General features: G+C 39.2%; 1 protein-coding gene across 5 annotated transcripts in view; it reads left to right on the forward strand.

Annotated features, from left to right (window-relative positions):
- SNAP25 (synaptosome associated protein 25) overlaps window positions 1–21825 on the forward strand; it is an 88984-nt gene that overhangs the window by 57556 nt on the left and 9603 nt on the right. For 4 of the 5 annotated variants that reach the window (XM_054466452.1, XM_054466456.2, XM_054466455.1 and 1 more), the window contains 5 exons: window positions 604–738; window positions 2862–2903; window positions 9906–9954; window positions 17215–17332; window positions 20993–21118. In XM_054466452.1, the coding sequence (XP_054322427.1) occupies window positions 667–738; window positions 2862–2903; window positions 9906–9954; window positions 17215–17332; window positions 20993–21118 (407 nt within the window). In that variant the 5' untranslated portion in view covers window positions 604–666. Of the gene's footprint in view, window positions 1–603; window positions 739–2861; window positions 2904–9905; window positions 9955–16930; window positions 17049–17214; window positions 17333–20992; window positions 21119–21825 lie in introns of all 5 variants that reach the window. The other variant, XM_054466454.1, reaches the window with a different exon arrangement.

Raw genomic sequence — 21825 nt, forward strand, 5'->3', positions numbered from 1 at the left:
GCACTCCAGCCTGGGCAACACAGCGAGACTCCATCTCAAAAAAATTATAAAAAGAAAGTAGATCAGCAGTTTTCTGGGCATAGACATGTGGGATAGGGCAGGGGCCAGTGGGTGGGGAGGAAATTTGGAGGAGTAATGGCTATGTTCATCGTTTTGATTGCAGTCATGGTTTCCTGGGTGTATACATATGTCGAAACTTCTCAAGTTGTACACTTCAAATATGTGAGGTGGACTGTATATCTGTTATACCTTAATAGAGCTATTTAAATAAATAAATAAATAAATAAATGTGATGATAAAAGTACACTAACCCCAAACCACATCCCTCCAACCTCATCATTCCCAACCCTTGGGTAGTTTGTCTCTTTAAAAATATTTCATAGGTAGATAGGTGTATATCTCCATGGCAGAATTGGCAAGTATGTATTTGTGGCATCTTTTGGAGAAACAGCACAATTCTGTTGACCCCTGTCTGAGCATGGCTTTCAGATCAGAAAACTGCGTCATGTGGACTAAGTACGGGCCATTTAGATTTTCTGGTCTTTGCACACACCTACATGAACATATATAAGCTCTCATATTTTCAAATCTACTTCTTCCCAGGTCCAGAGCCAAACCCGTCACTGACCCCCTAGCCCAGGCGCCCAGCCACTCCCCACCGCTACCATGGCCGAAGACGCAGACATGCGTAATGAGCTGGAGGAGATGCAGCGAAGGGCAGACCAGTTGGCTGATGAGGTAAGGAGTGGAGACCTAGGAAGGGAGGCAAAAGATGAAGGCCTGAGTGGTTTATCTTATTCAGGTTCAGGTAGGGAAAGCCTTTCTTTCAATGTCGCAATTTCTTTTAGAAAAAGTAATATGACTTTGATTTTCTGTACACCTAAGACTTCTGTGGACCAGAATGAGTTGATTATAAAAGCTGCATACAAATTAATGTCTTGGCCCTAACTCTCAATTTCTAGAAATCTTGAGAAGTCAAGGTCCTCTAAGAAAAGAAAGCAATGTCTTTGGGTGCCTTAATTGAGTGCTATGCTGGAGAAGGCTCAGTTCTGAGAACAGATTGTTAACATTTTCGGGAACTTTGCAAGCTGGTTGCTAAATGCAGACATTATTAAAATTGAATCATATAAACTGACAATTAGACAGATTCTATTAAAATCAAAAGTAATAAACACTCAAACTTCATCACTTCGTAATTATTTTGCTACATTTTACTCCATTATCCATGATCTTGAGATCCATCCATTTTATCTGTAGGGTGGAAATAAGGTATAATAATGTGTTACCATGTATCTTTCCAACTTCATGATCAGTAATATGAAGTTGTAGCTTAAAATCAGGCAGAGCTGGGCACAGAGGCTCTCACCTGTGATCTTGGCTACTTGGGAGGCTGAGGCAGGAGGATCACGTAGACCAAGAGTTCATGACCAGCCTGAGCAACATAGAGAGACTCCCATCTCTAAAAATATTTAAAAATTTAAAAATCAGACAGAGTAAGAGTATTTATAACCCAAGAATCTGCACATACTGCAGATCAGGACTTGACTTATTGTTTTGCTGATTGTCTAGACTTTAAAAAGTAGAGAAAATATTAATAATGAAGATTAAAGTTAAAAGTATGTATGTCTGCAGCCATTATACTATGAATAACACAAAAAGAGGAAATCTTCCAGTATTTGAAAATTATGATTCTCTAAGGCAAAGAAATCCTTTTTGTCATTCACAAATGAGTACAATTCCAACACGTGCCTTCATTGTTTAATTTTCTTCTTACTCATTAATATAAATGAAAATATCCAACCAACATTCATGTCAGAACTACTCTGGTTCATCACATGGTTAGCTATAGACACAAAAGTTCAGCAAAAATCAGTAAAAGCTTTCTGTGAGAATCAATTGGCTATGTGGAATTTACAATAAAGACAGTATTGTATATTTTATTATTATTTATAAATTTTGTGCTATTCATCCTTTATATCAGTAAAATAATAAACTTGAATACATGTATGTATTCGTATATTTTTCCCAGAGAGCCGGTAGTTAAACCTTTACCAGCAGACTGCTGCTTGCAGCCATTCTATTTCAAAAAGCAGCCGGCTGACAGCTCTTCCAGGGAAGTTAACATCCTTCAGGTTCCTGTAGAATCTTGTTCAAAATAAGTTTGTCAGTTAAAAGCAAAGCTTTGAGAAATCACACTGGTTGTTGGATTCTAGTCGTTTCAAAAGAACTGAGAAAAAAGTGACAACGCCGTGCCTGGGGGACCATTGCAGAGCTCAGCCTTTCCGTCTCATTTTTTCTTATCTAAGGATGAAGATAATTATTATAGCTGTCTCCTATAGGCTAGTCATTTCAAACATGCTTGATTTTTTTCACCCTAAGGCAACAACTTAATTTGTATTGATAAGAACTTCCTATTGTGTTTCTAGGAGCTTTGTAAGAAACTTGATGTTATATTTATCTCGATTCATGAAAAATTATGTTTGTGTTTAAAATTTAATATTCCTGGCCCAGGGAGGCCAAATTAGTCCTCTGAGTATTTGAGATAACTTTTCATGCATTCCGAGCATGCAAAATTATCTTCTCCAGATTACTTTGTCTTTGATATCAAGATCAGCTTCATATGGTTTTGATTTTCTGAAGATAAGCTTTAATGTAATTGCTTTAGGGAATCTGATCATGTAAAAAGCCTGATAGGAAAGAGTTTGAAAATGTACTGACATTTTGTGTTTCACTTGCCAACTGAAAAGAATATGTGATAGATACCCTTTGTGTTTCTCAAGTAAATAAGGTATTTCTGATTTTCCAAGATCTCTGGATCCTGCACTCACAAAGTTTATGTTTGTTTGTTTTTTAAATCTTAGTCGCTGGAAAGCACCCGTCGTATGCTGCAACTGGTTGAAGAGGTAAGAAGTGACAGTATTTTAAGATAAAGAAACAAATCCCTTATGCTGATATATCCTTTCCTAGTTGCTATTATGTTTCCTTAGGCCATGATCCCCTAGATTCCAGTGTGGATGTAGCCTATCAGAAAGGCTCAGAATGAGGGAGATGCTGTAATTAAGTTGCCAGATAGCCATGAAGACACCTTCACCCTCCTTCCCAGCCCAAGCCACCTCTGTAGTCTGGTCTGGGAAGCAGAGAATAACAGAATTTCCAAGTCAGTGCTCACAAGAAATCACAGAAGATTGTATCACTTTAAGCAAATCAGAGCAATTTTTAATATACAAAGGAATTATCTACATAAAACTTTATTTGTAATTATTTTGGTGCCTATAAATTACATCTAATCTTGAGATTCTGTTCTAACTTTAGCCACATATATGACTTTTAAAAATATGTACGCATATAGGTGTATCATTTTTAGTAATTGTTCTATTTAAAGTCAAGCACTAAAATTTATGAAAAAAAAATAGGAAAGCCCTTTAACAAAGGGAAATATCAAGTCCAATAATATAAATACAGAAGGTTTTTTATATTCCTGTCTGGATTGAGTCCATTTGCAAGGCAGGGTTAATGAGTCCCAAACTATTTTTAAATGGGTAAAATGGGGGCAAATAGCAATAATGGAATCAAAAGGGCACTTGCAATCATAAACCTCACTCATTCCAATTTGGTAGAGCAGCAGTCAGCCAGGCAGAATAAATGGATTAATTGAATTTGCCCAATGGGAGAGATGAAGTGGAAAAAGAATGGGTTGGACTATATTTATCTTAACCTAATAAAACAGCCTAATAGTTTTTATTCAGTGAGATGCTGTTTTAGCTGTGCTTTGATACTGCTTATCAGTATATAAATTTATGTGTGATTATCGTTTTTAGAGATCTTGGGCTTTCTCTGGCAGAATGATTAAATGAGCCTACTCCCCTCATGCTATCATAAATTTCATATGCAACAACTTGAAAAGGAAGAAAAGATAAATTTTACAAAGGGTAAAAGGAAAGGCAGCCACCTCTCACCCTCTAGGAGCCAATGTCCTCCTTCTCTTATATCTGTAGCTTCAGCTTCTCACCTAGGAAGGAGATATGGCTAAATGTGAATTGCCGCAGGAGGAGTGGGAAGGAGGTGGCAAGCATGCACTCCCTAGGAAGCCGGGGAAGTGGGTGGGGCAGGGGGTGGGGGGGTGGGGCACACATAACAAAATCTGTTATCCCCCAAAATGATAATTCGAGCCTGCAATGTGGCACAAACGGGCCACACCGGAAGGCAACCCTAGCAAAGCAGATCCTCAGTACAGGGAAGCAGCGTTCTGTCTAAGCGAAGAGCAATATTTTATCTGCACTGTCCAAGGAACGCTGCTGCTCATGCAGAAATACTTGAGGATGAAGAAGGGGGTAGATATTCTAAATCTAGGAGTGCAGGCAAGACTCTTAGCATGGACTTATTCTCTCTCAAGTTTTCAGGAGGAAGAAAAATGAAAGAAGCCCATCTTAGTAATATGCCTACATGAGCTCTGAAGTTAACCTGAAGGGAGCCTAGAAATCAACCGAGATATTTATTTGATTGTATATTATTACAATACATCCTTATAGCTTTCAACCATAGCCTCCAATCCCATTTTTCTTTTTTTGCTTACATGTGTGCACATCTGGTATAAGTTTCCGAAATATCAGAACTGTCACTAATTTGCCTGCCTGTGCAATGTTGAAATGCTGCCTAGACAGTGGAAAGGAGCAAAACAAATGAATCAGAACGCACACCTTGAACTGATCCCTTACACATCAGAGTCTGAGACATGGTCACTTTTTCATGTATCGTCTTAAAATGCAAGCCATGTCGGCCAGTCTTCAAAAATGAGTATCTGCTCTAATTTATTCTAGGGGAAAATCTCTCAAAAGCTTATTGATTGAAGTAGGATTCTCGAATCATACGTTTTTGTTTCTCCTAAAGCATTTTTCAGTCAAGCATGCAGCTACATCTTAGAACAAGGAACAAAAGAGATGGAAGCTATCTCCTGCCTCTGATAAATAAGAGGAGGCTATTAGACTTTCCATGCTTAGGAAATTGTGAGCAAAGTGTTATTAGAGTAGATTGATTTGCTCTTACTTCCTCCTGGGTTATTTTATATTTATGGTCAAACATCGTGATGTCTAGGACATTGGCTATTTAGATGATATTCTGCTTTTCAATCAAAAAGGACATTCTCTAAAGAGAATCTGCATTAAATATTCATCAAGGGCAGAAATCATTTGGAAAACCTGAGGATTGAAGTACCAGGATCTTCCTCATGATCCCAAGGTTTGACAGTGCCATATAATTTGAATTGAGCTGAATCCTTATTGAAATTCAGTCTCTAAGACAGGAAAGGTTACTAAACTTGTGAAGTCTCCCTAAGGCAAACAATCTCTCTTTCAGTGGAATATACAACTTTACACCATCCTTAACAGACTCCAGGGTGTAGCCGTGGTTAGGGGTGGGGCCTTGCTTTTTAATAGTCATCGTTATCAGCATTTCAAGGGTAATGTAAAACTACGCAGAGGTGAGTGGAGAAAGTTCAGAAAAAATGAATGCCATAGATAGGTAAAAAGGTTAGAAATCATGTAGCACTTGGTTCTCAGCCTGGAGTTAGGAACTCTCTTTTGGTGAATGCATTTCAACAAATATTCACAGAATGCCTAACTCTGGGGATAGGAAGGGAGATGTAAATTGGTATCTTGCTGGGAAACAGATATGTAAGTAGCTCTGCAAATTCAAGGCCATATTTGCCTTAGGCGCACAGGGGAGGGAACAACTGATTCTGGTAAGAGACTCATTAAGGTATCCTCAAGGACGGAGTATTTAATTCCAGGAAAAAAAGTTAACTCTGCTAATGCTAAATGCAGGAAATGGAGCCTGCACATCAATGCTTTGGGCTATGTAAATTAAGCCCAGGAAAAGCCCCACAGCCTTAGGGCAGGCCAATTCAGAGACACCACATAACTTCCATGGAGTGGTTATTGCACAACTAATATTTCATGAATGTTTTAGCATCCTTCTTTTTATGCCAACTTATCTTTCAAGACTTTCAAGACACTTTGGCCATGCGAAGAGAATAAGCATTCTAAAGTGGTGTATGCCAGACTTCCCCCTAAAAATGAAAAAAATCAGGTTGAGCAGTCCTTTTCAGATATGCAGATGTGGGGTCTTTTGGAGAGAGTGCCTGGAGTGTTCTAGTTTTAGTTCAAATGTTTTAGACTTTGGGAAAAGCATCTCAGAATGGCAAAATAAAGATTCAAAACGTTCTATAAAGATTGTCTTAGTTCATCTGGAAAATTTTTTTTTTAATTAAAATAGAGAAATAAAAGAGAAAAGAAAGAAATGGAAAAGAAAAAGTAATCCTTCATATCTTCAACTCCCCTGTTTTTAGGTAGGCGATTTTCCCAGCAATCTCAAACAGAAACTAAGAATTGAGCTAAGATAAAAATAGAACCACCTCCTCACATTCCTAGCTACTAAAACATAATACTATTTAAGGAATAAGAGAAAGTAATATTCTGCCTCCCTGAAATCATGTCTCTATCCCTGCCCATCTCAAGCTTCTAGCTCCCCACAAAAGCAACCTAGTTATTTTTGATAGAAGCTGTCAGCAAAAGACTGGAGCCAAACGCAAGTTCTAACATGTACCGAGGTGAAATGTGCCAGGTACTGTGCTTGGAGCTATCATTGTCATCATCATCAAATGTACATTACCTAATTTAATCTTTGTTAGCTTCCTTCTACTACTAGTTTGATCTCTGTTTTACTGTAGAGGAACTTGAGGTACACAGTGGTTAAGTAGCTTGCTTGAGACACACAGGTATAAACGGCAGAGATGAAGTTAAAACCCAGGCCTACCTGATTTCAGAGTGTAAGTTCTTACATATCACCCTTCTCGTCCACCAGCATCTCTTACAATCATTATTTTTCTTTGAAAATTCCACACAAAAAAAAAAAAAAAAAAAAAGATCTAAGGAAACAAAGCAGCTCATTCTAAGTAGATTGAGATTCTACTCAATGTCTTATTTCCTGAACTCATGGAGGTGTCAGCTTCCCATAGAGGTGAACCTTGAGAGGCTGGACCCTCTGAGGCTCATCTTACCCTCATAACTACTGTGAGAAATTATGAGGGAGCAGTTACTGTCCCCATTTGACAGCTGGGAAGCTGAGACACAGAACAGGTGACCTTAGAGCACTAGCATTATTAAGATAGGTCTAGAATTCAGAAGTAATGACTCCCAGATCCTGGTTCTGCCCACCTGACCAAATTGTCTCACAAACAAAGGAACACATTTGAGAGGTCATGCATTTGTCTACCCATTATCCTTAGTGCCTAGAGCAGAGTAGAGGCTCAATAAACACTAGGAAGGAAGGAAGGAGGGAAGGAAGGAAGGAAGGAGGGAAGGAAGGAAGGAAGGAAGGAAGGAAAGGAAGGAAAGTAAAAAGGAGCCTGTGAGTGATTAGCCAACCTATCAACCACTCAATCTTCTCAGTCTTACTCGGCATCCCTATCCTTATCTTAAACATGGGGAAACATTCCGGAAGGTCAGATGTCTCTTCCAGGGTCTCATGACTGGTTGCTGGCTGAGCTAAGAGCACAGCCCAGTGTTCCTGACTCCCACATCAGTGCTCTCTGCTTCTGTTCTCCCAAACTGGGGCAACCTGAAAAACTCTTGCTCCCTCAAATTAGTTCCGTGAATCATTCTAGTGTTAAAACATTCAGCACCAAATTGGACAAATGTGCAATTATACTTGCAGGGCTCCACATAAAAATAAATGGGTATAATAGAATATCAAGAAAGTGTAAACAGATGAGGGCTGGACTGACCAAACTAAAATCACTAACCTTTTTCCCATCCACTGTCCCCAGTAGAATGGAGCAAAGATTTCATGTGTGGCCTGATTGGGCCCTCGAGGAGAAAGTGCTCTCCGAGATGCCTCTGCCCTCAGCAGAACCCGCATTGTCACATCCCTATGCCCGAATAGCCATCTGCCTTGTATAATTTCATCTCACAAGAAATGGAGAAAGAATGAAGAAAAGAGCAAATAAATCATTAAAATACAGGCTAGTACAGGCAAAAGCCTATTTACAACCCATTTAAAGAAAATATTTTGAAATGTCTTTTGTGGTCTAGAACATTGCAACTTAATGTATGTCTCTGAACCAGCTCCATGTGTCAGGGAGCTTGTTAGAAATGAAAAGCCCAGGCTCTACCCTAGCCCTACTGAATCAGAATCTACATTTTACAAGATGATTCATGTGCAGAGGATTCATATGCACATTCCAGTTTGAAAAGTAGTGGTCTAGAAGCTTCAGATACTTGATAATGATGATATTTTTAGTTTGCCTAGATAGCTTTTAGTTTGCCTAGATAGCCTGCTATAGATGCATTTTCTGAATATATTTATTTTAGAAACACTTATTTTAGAAACACTCCATTCTAGCACATTCCACATATTAATTTGTTTAACGCATATACCTCCTCAATGAGGTATTAACTATTGTCATGGCTGTCTTACAAAGGAGAGAACGGAGGCACAGAGCAATCAGGACACTTGCCTGAGGCCCCACAGTTAGAGAATGAAATCACCAGCATTCCAGCCCAGAGTCTGGCTCCGGAGTCTGTGCTGTCAAGGACTCCTGAGGCCATCCTGGGCCGGCCCTGTCCATACTACATCCTGACTTTGCCACTAAAGCCTATCAAAGTGTGCTCAAAGGCAAGGTAGGCTTTTGTGTCCTGGAGATTTAACTGCACACATTCTCTAAAATGGTGAGTTTATAAAAGCTCATAGAAATCATTTTCAGTATTTTATTTTTCAGAAGCACTATTGAAATTTAATTGTTAAAATACTATTTTTTTAAAAGCACTTTGTTGGCCTCCACTAGTATCTCTCTCTTTCTTTCTTAGTTCAAAGTACATCAGTGGAAAATAAGCACCATGAGAGAGGTCCTAGCTTAGAATTTCTTCTGGGGGTACCATGAGCTTTACTTGAAAAACCAATTCATCCAAACTGTAAGCAATGCCATTTTATACACATTAACAGTTGCCCTGTAAAATGGAAGGCATTAACTGATTAGGCTTTCTAGAAATGAGGATTCTTAAGTGTGAGTGATACAGATATCTTTGTTACTTCTCTCCTGCCCACCAACTCCCACCCACTTCCTGCTCGTGGTTCAGGTGGTATTTGGTTTATTTGAACAATAAGGAGATGAGGGATGCCTTTTAAAGACTTCCCCTGCACAGAAGAACTTCTGTAAAGCGTGTAAAGAAATTATTTTCTCACACTAGATTATTATGCAGAATGTTAGATTTCAGAATTAAGAGCCCTTATTTCTCATCTCAAACCCATTCTAAATACTGCAGACCCTCTCTATAGAGAAAGAAAATTGGAGAGTGAGTTTCCTTTTGAGCTGTGTTTCCCAACCTTTGTAAAGCCATGCTCTCTTCTGATGAACCTGAAAACCTCAACCCCTACCACCAAGATTCTTGCACATCTTCCCATGGGGCATCCCTCCCCAATTTCACTGATGAAGACTTTCTGATAGATCGTGCCAAAGAAGAAAATTTAGACTAGAAGATTTCCAAAGGGTTGCTTTCTGTGATTGGTGGTATAAAAACTGTGGACACGTTTATTTCCAAACATAAAATTACAGTATAATATGAAATATGTGTATCCTGATTTCATGCAGGCCCCACCCCAGCCCTACCCCATGGAGACAGTGCTCCATTTCCTCATTCTGCCTAAAGCATCACTGGTAGATCAAGTCCACAGCTGGCCCATTCTTCTATCCCTCCATAACCCCTCAGGACTCTTGTCATACTTCCTCCCTTTTTTCTTTTGGTCCTTCTTCATTTTCCATTTCTAGGGCTAATTGTCCCCTTACTGATTTCTCTTTCTCTCTTTTCTCTCTCTAACTCCTTTTCAACTTTGCTACCATTATTGGAATGTAGAGTAAAGATGCTGGTATCAGGACTTTGGTTATGTTGGATGAACAAGGAGGTAAGTTCAGATTTCTTCAGTAAGAACAATTCCTCTTCTGAATAATGTGCATTTTAAAATTATTTGTGCATACGCAGATGATCGCTTTGACACGTGTTACACACGTACATGAATGTGAGGGTTCTAGATTTTTCATCTTGCTTTTTTTCTTTCTCTGTTGAAAAGATTGGTAAACGTATGGAAATGTGGAGGCCTTCTTCATGAGTGAATCAATGATACCACTATCTCTGTTATATATGTTGAGGTAACAGAATTTTGAAGGCAAAAGCCATTGTCTTTTTTTTTTTAAATGATAGTATTTTGGACAGTGTAAGAATTTTCTTATTATCCTTGCCCCTAAACTTTCCCAATAAATTTGGTTTTCTTCTAATAATACGTAGATAGAATGAGCGTATGGCATATCATGTTGTCTACTTCTTTTGACCATCCCAACTCAGTATCTAGTAGTTTTGGGTATTTCTTAAATACCTGGGAGCTGTTTTTCACAGAATATAACCTGAGGGAAATTATCTGGAAAATACAACATTGAACCAATTGAAATATTTGGCCTGTTTTAAAGATTATTACAGAAATGCTAGAAGCAAGGAAAATCAGAGAGCCAGCCTTTTAATATAGCATCTCTATACCTAACATGGAAACTGAAAAGGGTAATACCATCATTTTTCTTCATCTCAATGTATCTAGCCCTATGGTGAGATTGTACATAATTCTAGCCACAAGTCAGTTACCTGATTCCCTTCTGAATTCTTATCATGATAAACAGATTTCTGCAAAGTTTTTTTCTTTTTATTCATGTTTTGTAAAAGCATTAGAAAATTTTTTGGAGTCATGACTTTTTTTTAATGGCAAAGATAAAAATGTACAATGTATTCACAACACAGGAAACTTTAAATAAACTCTAAGCATAAATCTCAAGCTGTGGCGGGGGAACGTACCTGACAGATAGCAGAGAGAAGGCACTTCTCCTAAAATTCAGAGAGCCCTTGCATATCAAAGAAAAGGGCAGCAACCTAAAGGAAAAATGGATGTAAAATAAGACGTCATCACAGATGTATGAAACCATGCTCTAATCACCAACAAGGACAAGATACCACTTTTTAGAGCAGACTGGCATAAATTTTAAAAAATGATAATAACCAGTGTTGTGAATATGTTGGGAAAACAGAAACTCTTATTCCACAGCTAGGCACTGTAGCCTGATACAAATGTCTTAAAGAATAATTTGATAATATCTTCACATTTTAAAGTGCACCCATCTTTGACCAAGACACTCCACTCCTAGAATTTTACAGTGCAGATATACATTTACAGTTATATGAAGTAAAATGCATGTGGCTTACTCATAATAATGTAAGACTAGAAACAACTTAAGTATCTGTCGGTGGGGAGACCAACCCAATTAATTGTGGTACGGCCATAAAAGAATTGTTCTGCCACCAATATAATACATGAGGTAAATCTTTATTTACTGACTTCTGTGGAGTTGGGGTGGGAGAAGGAAGGGACTGGAGGAAGATGGCCTCATTTGGGGTCCCCTGGGGAGCAAATACCAGGAAGCAATTAGAAGCAAAAGAGATTTATTGGGGAAATGTCTGTGATAGGTGAAGGGGAGAGCGGGCGGGAGCAGGCAGAGACAGCCTTCAGACTATGTGACGCCTATAAAAGTAGATGGGTACTGCTCTGAGAAGCCCTCAGCCAGGCCAATGGGGAGCCCGAGAGCAAAGACTGCTGATTAGAGGAGTCCTGTGTTGGGCAGAAATGTTCTAGCACTAGCAGCCCATTGTGCTCAGCCATTGGCTTGAAGCATCCCAGGAAGAGCCTGGCCTCAATGTAAACACTGTGGCAGGCTGCATAGGTGCACAGCTGGAAGGCATCTGGCTGTCACATAAAGACTTTCGGTTTTACATTATTTATTTGTATTAAACTTTTTCAATAAATATATACCAATTGATCAAAAAAATGGAGAAAAAAGTTTGAAAAAAAGTTGAACATAAACCCCAACGTTTTTCCTTCAGTTTTCACAATACAAATTGTCAAAAGTTGTACACAAATAACAAAGTCTACTAGAGTTCCATGTTGAAGATATTGCAGTGGCAATGGAAGTCTTCAGAACTCCCCAAATGGGTTTGTTATTATAACGTGACTTGTTGGCTGGATCTGTGTAACAATGTCCCAGGCTTTGAAACTGAGGATGCAGCAAGTCATTGCTTTTAAAAAAGATAGCTAAACAACAGGTGCCCAATAGAAGAGTGGTACCTGATTTCCGGTGCAAAACTGAAACATATACACTCAAATAATTAGCAGTTTCGTCTTATTTATTTTTTAAGTTAATAATTTGTAACTTCATGTGGGTGGAAAAAGAGACATTACAATGGAGGGTAGACTTAGGGAAGATTTAGAATAGAGACTTTCCCCCCCGAACAATAAAGCACTGACATAAAGACATGGAAAATAATATATACAAACCTGGAATCAAAAAGAGAAAACATGAATAACAGGCTTACATGAGTGATAAATTGCACTGCACTTTGATGAAGAAAATCTAGAGATATAATTTGCTGAAATCTTCATAAAAATGCAAAAATATATATTCTTTAGCACAAATGATCTCCAGAATCACCTATGTATTATTCTCTGAGAAACAAAGCAGAATAGAGTGTCTGTTTGACAGATTTCCCCATGACACACTTAATGTTCTCGGCTAAGACATTTCCAATTATGGCCATACCACAGTAAATGCTGAATTCCTCAGTTAAACAAGGATAGACTGGGTTTTACCAGATGTGTGGTGAGTAGATAGATACTGATGAGAAACATGCAACTGTAAAACCCCCGAAAGTGGGTGGTTTCTGGCCAGTCTTAAAGGTACACATTTCATTTATAATATAATAGGAGCTTAGGACCTTTTTTTTTTTTTAATTAAGCAGTAGAGACCCAGAAGGACCTTTCTAATTGACAGATGAGCATGTCAACAGCTATCTTCATTGCCATTATAAGTGCATTTTAATTTTGCCTTTACTTGTTTAGATCAGTAACTGCTTTGAAATTTCTCTTCAGTTATGCTCTACTAATTTTGTTTATGCCTGAGCACCAAAAGTGTTGACTATTTCTACCTCACAGCAGCACGGGAGCCTCAAGAAACAGCCATCCTTCTAAAGAACCATCTCAACCACTGTTGGGTCAGGCCAGGCCATTCCAGGTTGTCCAGTTAAATGATTGCACTAGGAAATTTCCTATGGGATTCTTGCTTTATACCCAGGTATCGGGAGACACCAAGGAGCACTGAGCATGACAACCAGCCCTGGAAACGTACTGAGCCCTGGGACTTTCAATTCTCTAGAAAGTTTGTCACCAAGGGAAGTCCCCAAATGACCTTGGCACTAATGTGGGCTTTTACCTGCATATCTCTTGTTCCTTTTGCTGGTCTTTGCTGAGTTGTATGTCTGTTTTGATGCTGAAGATGTGACTTTTGGGAAAATCTCCTGGGATCAACTCTAAACTAAACAGTGAAATATTTGACTACTGTCTGACAGAAGAAAGACAAAGTAAATCCCTGTCCAGAGAGTCAGCTATCTTAAAAGGCTCATGGCACTATAAGGTGGCATTTGAAAAACCATCTCTCTAGCTAAAGTCCACTCACCAATATCTGTTATGAATGATTAAGTCTGTACTTAGTCATGATAGCCACATAGGGCTATTTAAATTTAAATGAATTTCTATATGTTCATAAATGCTAAGAATGGAATTCATAGAGGCAGCATCTTGTAACTGGATATACTCATGAAGGCTGCATACTAGATTAATAGTATTAACGCTTACTATTCTTCTACTGATTTTTACTAGGTTGAGAATACTAAGGGCCCCATGTTGGCTTACTTAGGAGAGATTAGTAGAAATTTTGTTTTCATCAGTCATTGGAAAAATATTAATGGAAAACATTAATATAGATCCTTGAGGATCTTGTCATTGGTGGATCTATCACAAATATCCAGTGATCCAATATCATGGCAAAAGAAAGCCCAAGCTCTGGCCCCAACATATAGTGTCATCTACCTGAAGACCCCCTCCCTACTCAAAATGTTATTCTCCTCCCAGCCCCCAAGAATAAACAGAAACCAGCCAGAAAACAAGCTTAGGGAGATCAAAAGCAGTCAACGCTGGATGGTGTGTTGCATCAGCCTCAGAGATGCTGCTGTCCATCCCAGAATGAGATGCTTTTAAGCATTTCCTGAGAAGTATCTTCACAGAAATCATTGAAGTGCCATGAAGTCCCAATATGCCAAACATCTCCACAAACATAACTCAGTACACTCTAAAAAATTAATATTATTGCTAGAATTTCTGCAACAAAATGATTCCACAATATTTTTTAAATTAAAGGTTTGACTTAGAATTCTTATATAAATATATATTCAACTGATATTGGTAGTTATAAAATAGCATTCTGAATCAACTATTTTCTGAATAGTTTTCTGAATCAAATTCAGCTTCAGAGTTTTCTCTTTTAGTCAAAACTTTGCCAAATTAAGCTGGTAACTGATGGCAGAGCCCAGCTTTCTGAAATATGGATTTAGACATGCCTGTTTGTTTTTCCCTTTTTAATATCAATTATCTAATTCATAGGTCCAATACCTGTGCACCAATTCACATACATATGTTACCTCATAATCTCTGGAAGCACAGTGGATGGGTCCCTAATATCTTGTCAGAGAGTTAATATTTTGGCCAAAAAAAAAAAATTATCAATTTACTTTGTAACTTAGGAGAAACTCCTCAAGAAGGACGGATAATTGCATATGTGTCCCCATGCCATAATCTATGCTTATTTCAGCTGTCATTAGCTGGGGGCAGCATCTCTCCTGAGCCCAGATGCCTCCTCCAATCCATCTCAAGCCTGCACTCCCAGAGGCCATTAGCAGTTACTCGATTGGGATTTGGCATCCCTATTTTCTGTACATATAATGGTTCTTCATCTGATGATGAGTTCCTTTCCCCACACCAGTCCCTCTACTTGAATATTTACCTTCATCTACAGACTAATTTATTGCATTCTTATAAGGAAACTGGAGTGAAATCCTTAGAAAAGAAAAAAATCTTCTCGAATGTAGGGGATTGCCATATATATATATATATATATATATATATATAGCCTTTCTTAAAAATTTTTTTAATTGTAATTTTTATTTTTGGGAAGGAGTTTCGCTCTTGTTGCCCAAGCTGGAGTGCAATGGCGCAATCTCAGCTCACTGCAACCTCCACCTCCCAGGTTCAAGCGATTCTCTTGCCTCAGCCTCCCAAGTAGCTGGGATTACAGGCACATGCCACCACGCCCAGAAATTTTTTTGTATATTTAGTAGAAACACGGTTTTACCATGTTAGCCAGGCTGGTCTCAAACTCCTGACCTCTGGTGATCTGCCCACCTCGGCCTCCCGAAGTGCTGGGATCACAGGCATGAGCCACCACGCCTGGCTATATTTGCGGATTTTTTTTTTATATCATCACTTTGCCTGTATTTATTCAGCAAAAGTTCTTCTGCACTACCTTATTATCTCCTCCAGGTACTCAATGCTGGATAAACAATGAAATTTTGTTTTCACCTGTCATTTCAAAAGCATAGGAGAAATAGCAGATTCCTCATGAACTGAATTCTGTTCTTTAGCCTCATGAAAGAAAATACAATAGGCTTTTATTTTCCAAATTCACAGTCTGGCAGTTTGGGTCACTAGTGAATGTATCTTAGTTTTTTTGGAAGCACAATTTCCACTGTATAACTTAATGTGAAATTGTGTTTAAGTGATAATGTATGCCCTTAGGCTAGAAATGTACTTATCAGTTGTATTCTAGGCATGCCTTTATTCCAGGAGGCATAGGCATGAATGCATAAAAATACAGATGAAAAGAGGAATGGAAATGTAATTAGGTTTTGTAATTAGACAGCCAAGACATCCATTGCTGCCTTCCTTTAATGGTCTTTTAAAAGCTGTTTTAAAAATCCTTTCATTGAACTTGTAGTTATCTCAATTTGGTGACACAATTCAAAAAAATTAATCAAGTTGGTGTATGTAACCTTGGCAACCTAGAAGTATGATTCATTTTTATGACTATTGATCTATGTCTTAGATACACTAAGGTCACCTATGTGGCAGCAGTGACACCATATTGTCCTATGTTCCAATTCATCATCCTACTTCCAAGGAGACATTCATTCTCCCTGCTCTCTGCCTGGGCTTGGAGCATGACCCCCATTATAGACTTGGAAATCAGGGGGCAAGAGAAGTGAAATGCCTTCCAAAACATTCATAGCAATTAAGTCATAGGATGAGAGAGGAATTGCAATGTTCCAGGACTTACAATGTTGCTGTGTGGATGTTACTCTTTTTTTTTTAACAGCTTTTATGAATTACATATGCACAATCAAGTGCAGACCATGGCTACCTCTGGCTAGACTGCCACTGCTAGGGGAAGAAAAGAGATCCATACCCATTGCTTATGATTGCTGCTGCTGCTGTTGTCTACAAAGAAGAAAATGGATTCTATTTTCTACCCTTTTCTGGTTGAGGATGCTTAAAAACCAAAAGATGGAGATATTTTAAAGTTGAAGCAGATACTTTCTTTAGTAGCATTAAATTGGAATGCCTAAAACATAAACTAACACCCTGTTTTTTTTCTCCTGGATTTCACTGGTGCCCGAGTAAGCGAATATGCTGTGCTGTTTTCCTGGACACTCAGAATCAAACAGGCCTTCCACCCCATCCCATCATGTTTGAATTACAAACTATTTTGAGCATCGTTTGGTTTGTTTCCTTCCACCCATACCTGTGTAGGGCAGCGGTAGCAGTCTTCAACAATGCATCCTCTTGGACAATGCATTGTAATATCTCTCTTTCAAATTCTGTTTCACATAGTCATTTCTCATATTCTGTTGGAGACCCCCAAAAAATTCATTCCACACTGTCATCCCTTTGTCCTAACCAGAACAACTCGATCGTGTCGAAGAAGGCATGAACCATATCAACCAAGACATGAAGGAGGCTGAGAAAAATTTAAAAGATTTAGGGAAATGCTGTGGCCTTTTCATATGTCCTTGTAACAAGTAGGTACTGGGTACCAGCTCTAATCTGTGGCGTCCAGTTTTCTTTCTTTTTTTTTTTTTTTTTTCTTTTTTAATGTCAAAGTGAATGTCTGAAGTTTTGTCTTTTTTTCTTTGTCCTTTTCCATCTGCTTCATTCTGTGGGGATAAAATACTTGTGTTTAATCAGAACAACTGGAACGCATTGAGGAAGGGATGGACCAAATCAATAAGGACATGAAAGAAGCAGAAAAGAATTTGACGGACCTAGGAAAATTCTGCGGGCTTTGTGTGTGTCCCTGTAACAAGTAGGTGCTGCCTGCCTGCCTGAAGCTTTGATTTCCCAAGGCCCATCTCCAAGCCTTGACAAGCTCATTCCTGCCAAGCTCATAGGCAGGATGAGCATGTGGCATGCAGAACAGATCAATACCGTCTCCAATGCATTCATCTCATAGCATAGATGATATTAGCAGGAGTTACTGTTGATGCATTAAAAATCAGGCATACTACAGTGAAAGCTTCACTGTCAGCAACTTTTATTGATGAACGTTTCAACATTTTCCAGAAAGTGTACCTTGAGACAGAGGCTAGCCTCAAGAAAGAGGCACCCAGGGAACTTCCTTTTCCCCAACCCCAAGAGTCAAAATTACAGATTTAGAAAAGGCTGCGGGTAAGTTTGGAAGATGAGAAACACATATGTGAAGGTTTGATTTTTTCCAAAATAAAAGAGATAGATAATTTGGCCTAGGGAAGCATTCTATAAATTAGAGAATATGACAGAGATTCTCCCTTTCTACTGCCCACCAGTTGCCAAATTTTGTCAATAGATGCTGCTGCTGCACCCAACACAGAGGCAATGAGCTCTTCAGCAAGAAGTGCTCAAGCCTTACTCAGATTGGACCCATCCCTCCCAAATTTTTCTCCTTGGAAGATCTACCCGTACACTGGCTGAAATGTTGAAATGTGTAGATTTTGCATGCACAACATCACAAAACATTCAACTGTTCTCAAGGTTCTGCAACGCTTTTTTGGAATGTAGCAGAAATGTGACATGTGGTTATAAAGGTTTGCAACAGAAGGAACCTAAAACTGAAGGTTCTGGAAGATTGTCTCATTGGACTAGTGGTGGAAAAAGAAATGCATGAGTGGATTGCCCAACATGCATTTGGAAAATTAAACTCCTTATCCAATCTCCCTCACCCCTCCCACTTCCCCCCTTTTAAAAGAAGACTTTTTCCTAAAAGCTCTCCTGATCCTAGCTTTTAGAATAGAAATTGACGTCATTTTTAGCAGATTATATGACCATTCACATCCTTTAAACTTTGAGGCTGATTTAAAATATCCCACTTCCTGTTTAGGAGGGGGAGGGGCTCATATTGCAAAAAAATTAAAAAATTTTGCTTTTTAAAGAATGATCTACAGTAAAGCCTGATTAACTGGAATCTAGCTAACTGGAAACCTCAGCTGCATGCTCTTGCTCCCTTCCATTTTTAGCAAAAAAGAAATAAAGAAAAAAAATCACATCAGAAATGTAAAATGGTTTTTCTTCCAGGGTAGTTTGCATTGTCTCACTTAGTCTCCATCCTCCTGCAACTTCCACATCTATGAGGACCAAACAATAAGAGTTGATCTTCACAGAAAAGGCCATCAAGCAATCAGTATAAATGATAACCAAGGAAAGATTCAGTCAGGTCTTCTACCTTAAGACTTTCAGGCAGGAAAGTGGCTCAGGAGTCTAGCAAAGATATTCACTCATCATCCATGAAACAAAACTTTCCTCCATGGCCCCACTGTTCATTAAGAAAGTCATATAATTCATCAAAAAAAAAAAAAAAAAAAAAAAACCTCATTACCAAGCATTCCAGTTAGTCAAGATTTGACTGTATATTCCTTTCAGTGGCAACTTGCCCCCAGGTGAGATTTCCATCCATTTCATGATAAATTCCAACAGATACATTTTCCCCCCTTCATCAACTGTGTGTGAAGAAAGGGTGAAGGCAGGGTCCCCTGGGATGGATTCTAATGTTCTAATGAAATGATGGCTCCTACGAATTCCACTTTTGAGTGGTCACTAATTTCCTTAATGCACAAGAGACCCTAAACTAAGCTTCAAAGCTTGACTGAGGTGTTCCCTATTGTGTGTAAATAATGCTTTAAAAACCATGTGTCACAACGCAGTGGCTGGTGGTGCCCTGGACTCTCTGAGGGCTTCGCCCTGTTTCGGCATGTTTCAAGGGATGATGGTAGATGTACGGCAGTGATGTGAGTCTATGTGCAGCATTGTGGGTGCAGTGGTTTGCCTTCTTTCAGAAACGCATACTTCCCACTCCTTTGACTTTGCCAAAGATGGTATAGCAGACATTTGACATAGCAGAAAACATCACAAAGTCCATATAACTTCTTTTAATCTGAGGAGGGAGGAGATGGGGAGTTGGAAAAATAAAAATTAAAAAAGCCAGACTCTAAGTCCTATTAAATTTAGTTTGGGGATCTTGCTTCATTGAATGGGTCCATGGCCCTTTGGTGTAATAAATTTTGACTGCACTAAGGCCTGCGGCATTATAGACTTGATTGTGGGAGTTGCTGAAATTCCATTGGTACAATTTTCCAGTTTGTCTCTAGGGTTGCTTGGTCCCCAGTCTGCAAGTATTAGAGCCAGTTTTAATAGATGGCTGTGGTCCTCTGGCGAAAGAAGAAAATAAAATGTTAAATTCTGGTGTCTTACAAAAAAAAATGTGAAAATGGGACCAAAGAATGTCTCTTGTTTTTGGACTAAAAAGCATATGGTTTCTACTATGTAAAGAACCTAAAAACATCTTTGATTGCCTTTAATTACAACACTCACCAAAATATGCTGCACATGTTTCTATTGGGCACAATAGGTATGCCTGGATTTTAAGTTTTTCTCCAAGGCAGCTCAGCGAAATACAGCCCATGGAGACCATACCAGCATTAAACCACTCTCCTCCATTACAACCCCAGGATAGTTTAAAGTAGGAGTTTGTAAGCACTCTCTGCCCTGCCCCTCAGCCCAACAAAGAAGCTACTGAACCTGCGTTTCAAATCCTCATGAAGGCTATTACTGTCCTGCTAGTGCCTTTTTCGAGAATGGTCAACTTCTGGAGTAGTTTGGCTTAAATGAGAATGCTTCACTTTCTACTCATGCCTGTAGCTGGTGCATGAAGAAGACATAGAGGGGTTTCCCTTTTTGGTGCTAGATGGCTTGTTCTCTCTTCTCTTTTCCTGCATTCATTTCACTATGCTTCTTTTACTTTTTGTCTCTGTGGACAAAGGTTTGTACATCAACTCTGGATGTATGGTGACTGTTTGGAAGTACCGATATATTATCTAATTCAAATCACTCTAGAGGCAATGCAAAGACCGTCACTCTTGGCCAATCACCAGTCCTTTTTGTCCTTCATGGACATTTCCATTTGGAAATGTTAGTTCCACATGTGTTGGGAAAAAAAAATATTCCACAGGGATCTTTGCATGATGGTGTGTAAAAACTTGGTTGAGGATGTTTTCTTGATGACAGTGTGTTGCTGTGGTGTGATGTGCACACTCTACTTGGCAGTCTTGTTTTGTGTCTGTCTGCCAGTATGTTTTTCTGTGTGTTTTGTGTCTCCAAATATAATCACATCACTTAAATAGAACTAAATGTCCTCCAGCTACCTTAATCCTTGTCCAAAATCCAAACTAAACCACAAAACAAACCAAAACAAGAACAACCTTGTGGGCAAAGATTGCAGTCTATTGCAATGGATTCGATTGGAAGTGAAATGTTGAGTAGCTGAGGCATGGTGGTGGCCAACTGTTTGGGTCTGGATTATGATATATCGGTATTCTCTAATGCCTCGACTTAAAACTCATTCGCTTGGTTCGATTCTTCGCTTGAAGAAATGACAATTGTTGAGAGCTTGCTCCTCCACCCCTGTGCCTTGTCACTCACCCTCTCTTTTGCATAGGCTTAAATCAAGTGATGCTTACAAAAAAGCCTGGGGCAATAATCAGGATGGAGTGGTGGCCAGCCAGCCTGCTCGTGTAGTGGACGAACGGGAGCAGATGGCCATCAGTGGCGGCTTCATCCGCAGGTGAGCCTCATGCAGCATACACTGTAGTGGTTCTCTATTGTCAAGTACAAACAACTCCAAAACTGAGTGGTTTTCTAAAAAACAACCATTTTATTGCTCATTAATCTACATACCGGCTGAGTGTTCTTTTCTCAGCCTTTCCTGGACCTTGCCTGGGTGGGGTGATCCAAGATGGCCCCATTCACTTGTCTGGTGGTTGGCTGGGGCTGTTGGTGGGGCACGTCTGTTCTTCTCCATGTGGCCTCTTCAGCAAGAAAGCCCAGGTTCCTTACATGGTGGTAGCAGCATTCCAAGGGGGCAAGCCTCAGTGCACTTATCAAACCTTTGCTTGCTTACCTTGTATTTGCCGGTTTCATTAGACAAAGCAAGTCACATGACCACATCCAGACTCAATGTGGCAGTAGACAGGCATCACATTCCATGAGTTTAATTGAATAGAGCTTATAAAAGAGACTACTTACAGACGGGTGGGCAGGACTAATAACAAGGAATGGTGAAGCACTTCTGAGCTAGCAATAGCAGGAAGTTGTTACCACCATAGTCCTGGGGGACAGGAGAAGGAATGATTATCAGAACCCAGCAATAGTTACTACTGTGGGCAAGGAACTATCAGTAGAAAAATACAGCCACTACCAAAGCTAACAGAGAGTGAAAGAGGGAAATAAATGCCGTAACCCCTCACTCCTCTTGCCCTGCAGTTTCATTGG

The sequence above is a fragment of the Pongo pygmaeus genome, chromosome 21, assembly GCF_028885625.2.
Source record: "Pongo pygmaeus isolate AG05252 chromosome 21, NHGRI_mPonPyg2-v2.0_pri, whole genome shotgun sequence".
Classification (NCBI taxonomy): Eukaryota; Metazoa; Chordata; class Mammalia; order Primates; family Hominidae; genus Pongo; species Pongo pygmaeus.